The sequence below is a fragment of the Bactrocera latifrons genome, unplaced genomic scaffold, assembly GCF_001853355.1.
Source record: "Bactrocera latifrons isolate USDA-ARS-PBARC rearing strain unplaced genomic scaffold, ASM185335v1 scaffold_569, whole genome shotgun sequence".
NCBI classification, from domain to species: domain Eukaryota; kingdom Metazoa; phylum Arthropoda; class Insecta; order Diptera; family Tephritidae; genus Bactrocera; species Bactrocera latifrons.
The window spans coordinates 44836-48217 of NW_017537233.1; the positions used below are offsets into that span (position 1 = coordinate 44836).

General features: G+C 35.2%; 1 protein-coding gene across 1 annotated transcript; it reads right to left on the reverse strand.

Moving 5' to 3' along the window:
* Nucleotides 1-1080: 1080 nt before the first annotated feature.
* Nucleotides 1081-3065, reverse strand: LOC108974572 (tigger transposable element-derived protein 6-like). The gene is made up of 2 exons (XM_018942482.1): nt 2409-3065; nt 1081-1281 (listed from the first exon to the last, which is right to left on the reverse strand). The coding sequence occupies exons 1-2, from the start codon at nt 3063-3065 to the stop codon at nt 1081-1083; spliced, it is 858 nt and encodes a 285-aa protein (XP_018798027.1).
* Between the last annotated feature and the right edge of the window lie 317 nt (nt 3066-3382).

A 3382-nucleotide genomic window follows, 5' to 3' on the forward strand; every position in this document is an offset into this window, starting at 1 on the left:
GGAACCATGGGTTTACAGAGGAGAGGTCAGAGGCCTCAATTCGAGGAACAACAAGGTAATATTGAATCTGCAACAACAAAAATGGTCATCGTTGCAATTTTTTCAGTTTCTTTTTGGTCTGCCCTCGAAGCACATCGTCGCTGTGATATTCGCCTTTTGGATCAGTATAGTTCCGGATGTTTTTTTTAAATTGAAAATCGAATCAAAATTAATTGTAAATACCGTCATTTTCCATATTTGTAATGATTGAAAACCGGCATTAAAGGATCTCATTAAATCCACATTGAATTACCCGGGTGTTTTATTTAAAGAAGTGGAAGTGTCACAAGGGTAAAAGCGAAGAGGGCACCTATTCATACATTGGTCTTTAAAGCCGCGCAAAGAAAGGCACTATTAAAGGCACTTAATATCTACTCATACATTTATCCTTCGAGCCGCAAAGAAAGGCGTTGTTTGGGGAAAAAAGGATTCAAGCGGCAAAATAATCTTAAAGTGACATATACCAATAATCAAAATATATAATAAAATAAAAGGTGCGCTGACATATACATACATATACCAAAAAACATTTTTTTTCGAGAAAAATATATATGTATATAAAAAAAGAGGTGCGGTGACATATACATATACATACAGTCAAACCTGTATAAGCGAGAGTTCAAGGGAGCACCATCTTATTCTCGCTTGAAAGAGGTTTCTCACTAACGCGAGTTTCTCGCTAATGCACGTACATGTGTAGTGTTTCTCCCTTATAGAGGTACGCAGCAATAACAAGTCACAGAAAGTATGAATGTAATAAATATGCATACAGTTAGTCACTTAAGTAAGTATACACTACATATATCTACATTATTTTTGCACTAGGTTTCTTAAATAATACAAAATATAAGAAAAATATTTTTTATTCACTTGAGAGAAACATAAATATAATACTCAATTCAAAAACTCATACAAAATGGCACAAAATAAAAAAATTTTACCATTTAAAAAAGATTTGGTACAAATTCATATCACAAAAGTAAGTATACAAAAGCACAAATATTGAATTAATTATAAAAATATTATTTGAAAAGTCGACTTCTAGTATTTGGTTGGATAACCATTGGCCTTAATAATAGATTTAGGACGTGAAGGCATTGATTTCATCAAATTTGCGGTTATTGCTTGTGGTATTTTATTCCATTCCTTGCTTCGTATCGAATATTTACGTGTTTGCCGCTTTAGATGTTCCCACAAATGTTCAATGGGGTTTGTATCCGGTGATTGGGGTGGTGTTTTAAGCTGTTTTTGCACCCATTGTATAAGAGCCATTCTCGCACAACTTTGGACGTGTTCTTGGGATCATTATCCTGCTGGAAGATGAATGACTCCTCCAGTCCCAATTTAACAGCGCTTTGCCTACCTCATTTGCTGCCATACATCCCCAAACCATCACCGAGCCACCACCATGCTTAACCGTGCCATATTAATAGGATTCAGCTCTGTGTTAGTTTTCCTCAATACTTTTTCGCGACCATCGGATCCAGTTATACAAAATTTGCACTCATCTGAAAATGTAACGTTGTTCGAACATGTTTGGTCACACTTTTCATGATTTTTTGCAAATGATATCCGTTTACATATATTGACTCTGCTCACGAAGGGCTTCTTCCTAACATTACGTCCATGGTAACCAGCATTATACAGGACTCGGCGAATAGTTTGAGTACTACACTGCTTCCCAACATCTTTTTAGACTTCAGCTTTTAACTTTGGGGCACTTTTTTTGGGATTTTCTTTTATTTTACGAACAATCAGGCTACTTTTTCTGTCACTGAATACCCGGGGGCGTCCGGAGCGAGGCTTATTATTTGTTTTGCCAGTAGTTTTGAAGTTATTTACAATATTTTGAATTGTAGCAACACTTTTATTGTGGTATTTTATAATTAATTTATTTAAGTCATCAGAGAGCTCTTTTCCTCTTCGTGCCATTGCCGCAAATTGTTCAGTAATTTAAAGAAAAATGTAGAATTCTTTAATAATATTCCTAACAGTGTAAGTTTTGTTTAAATTGATTGATATTTTTAAATTAAAAATTATGCTATCGCGTTATGTTCACCAAACAATTGTACGCTCGCCTCAATCAATAAGCGATGTGTGTCTAACGGTATTAACATTTTACAGCTATATTTGTGCTGATATTAAAGCGAGTGCCAATGCACACATGCTTGTGTAAAAACGTGTCATTAGTATATTGGGAAACACTTTAATTTGAACTATCTTCAAAAATGAAGATGGTGTATACTTACTTAAGTGATATCCACAACATATGTCCATATTATTTATGTACATACATATTTTTAAATGCTTGCGAAAACAAAAGAAATATTCATGCCTATGTAATTTTATTTTATTTAGAACTCATTTACATTAAAAAAAAATCCGTCAGTTTCGTTTGGGTTGGTTGTGGTTGGTGTGGTTTGAATAGTTTTCTCTAACTCATAAATATTGTCGAATATTCCTTGATCAACAGCCGCCGTGTATTCAAAGTACTGATGGACCGTCTCCAACGCACTTAAAGCTATCTTCATTGGAATGATCTTTATTTCTGATTCTAAAATCTGTGCCTCGTCTTCATTGTCATTTCCAGCAAAATAGGTGTCCACACAATTATTAACGATATCGTCGTCGGTTTGTTCTCCAGCGGGAGTTACGTCGTCGTCAATTTGAACGAAATCTTCGAAGCTCGGCATTAACATATTGGATTCGTGAGACACAAGCTTAGACCATTCCTCTTTGTTAGATCCAACTTCAATATCATTTTCCTCTGGCAGGTCTTGTTTATCTGKACTTTTCCAAAACCCAGCTTTCTTGAAGCAGTTTTTAACAGTKACGTCACTTACTAAGTACCATGCTTTTCTAGCGAATTTCATAGCTAGAAGTACGTTATTGTCAGGGCTACTGTTTTCTTCCAGACTCTTAAGAACATATATAACGACCTCACTTCCATGAAAGCGTTTAAAAGTGTGAATGATGCCTTGATCTAATGGTTGAAGTTTACTAGTGGTGTTAGCAGGTAAAAACATTACTTTTACGTTTGCAAGTGTTGGTAAATCCGTATGGGCAGTACAGTTGTCAATGAATAACAGAATTTTTTTTCGCTCTATTTTCATTTGTCTGTCAACTTTTTTCAGCCAATCTTTAAATAATATCTTGGTCATCCAAGCCTTTGTATTATTGGCATAATCAACGGGAAGAGTATTGACACCTTTAAAACATCTAGGTCGCTCCGATGATGAGAAGTAGAAGTTTGTCTGTATCACTCATGTTTACACACTGGAGAAGTGTAAGGCGTTCCTTACTTTGTTTTCCTCCATGGATTTTTCGGCTTTAAACGTAAATG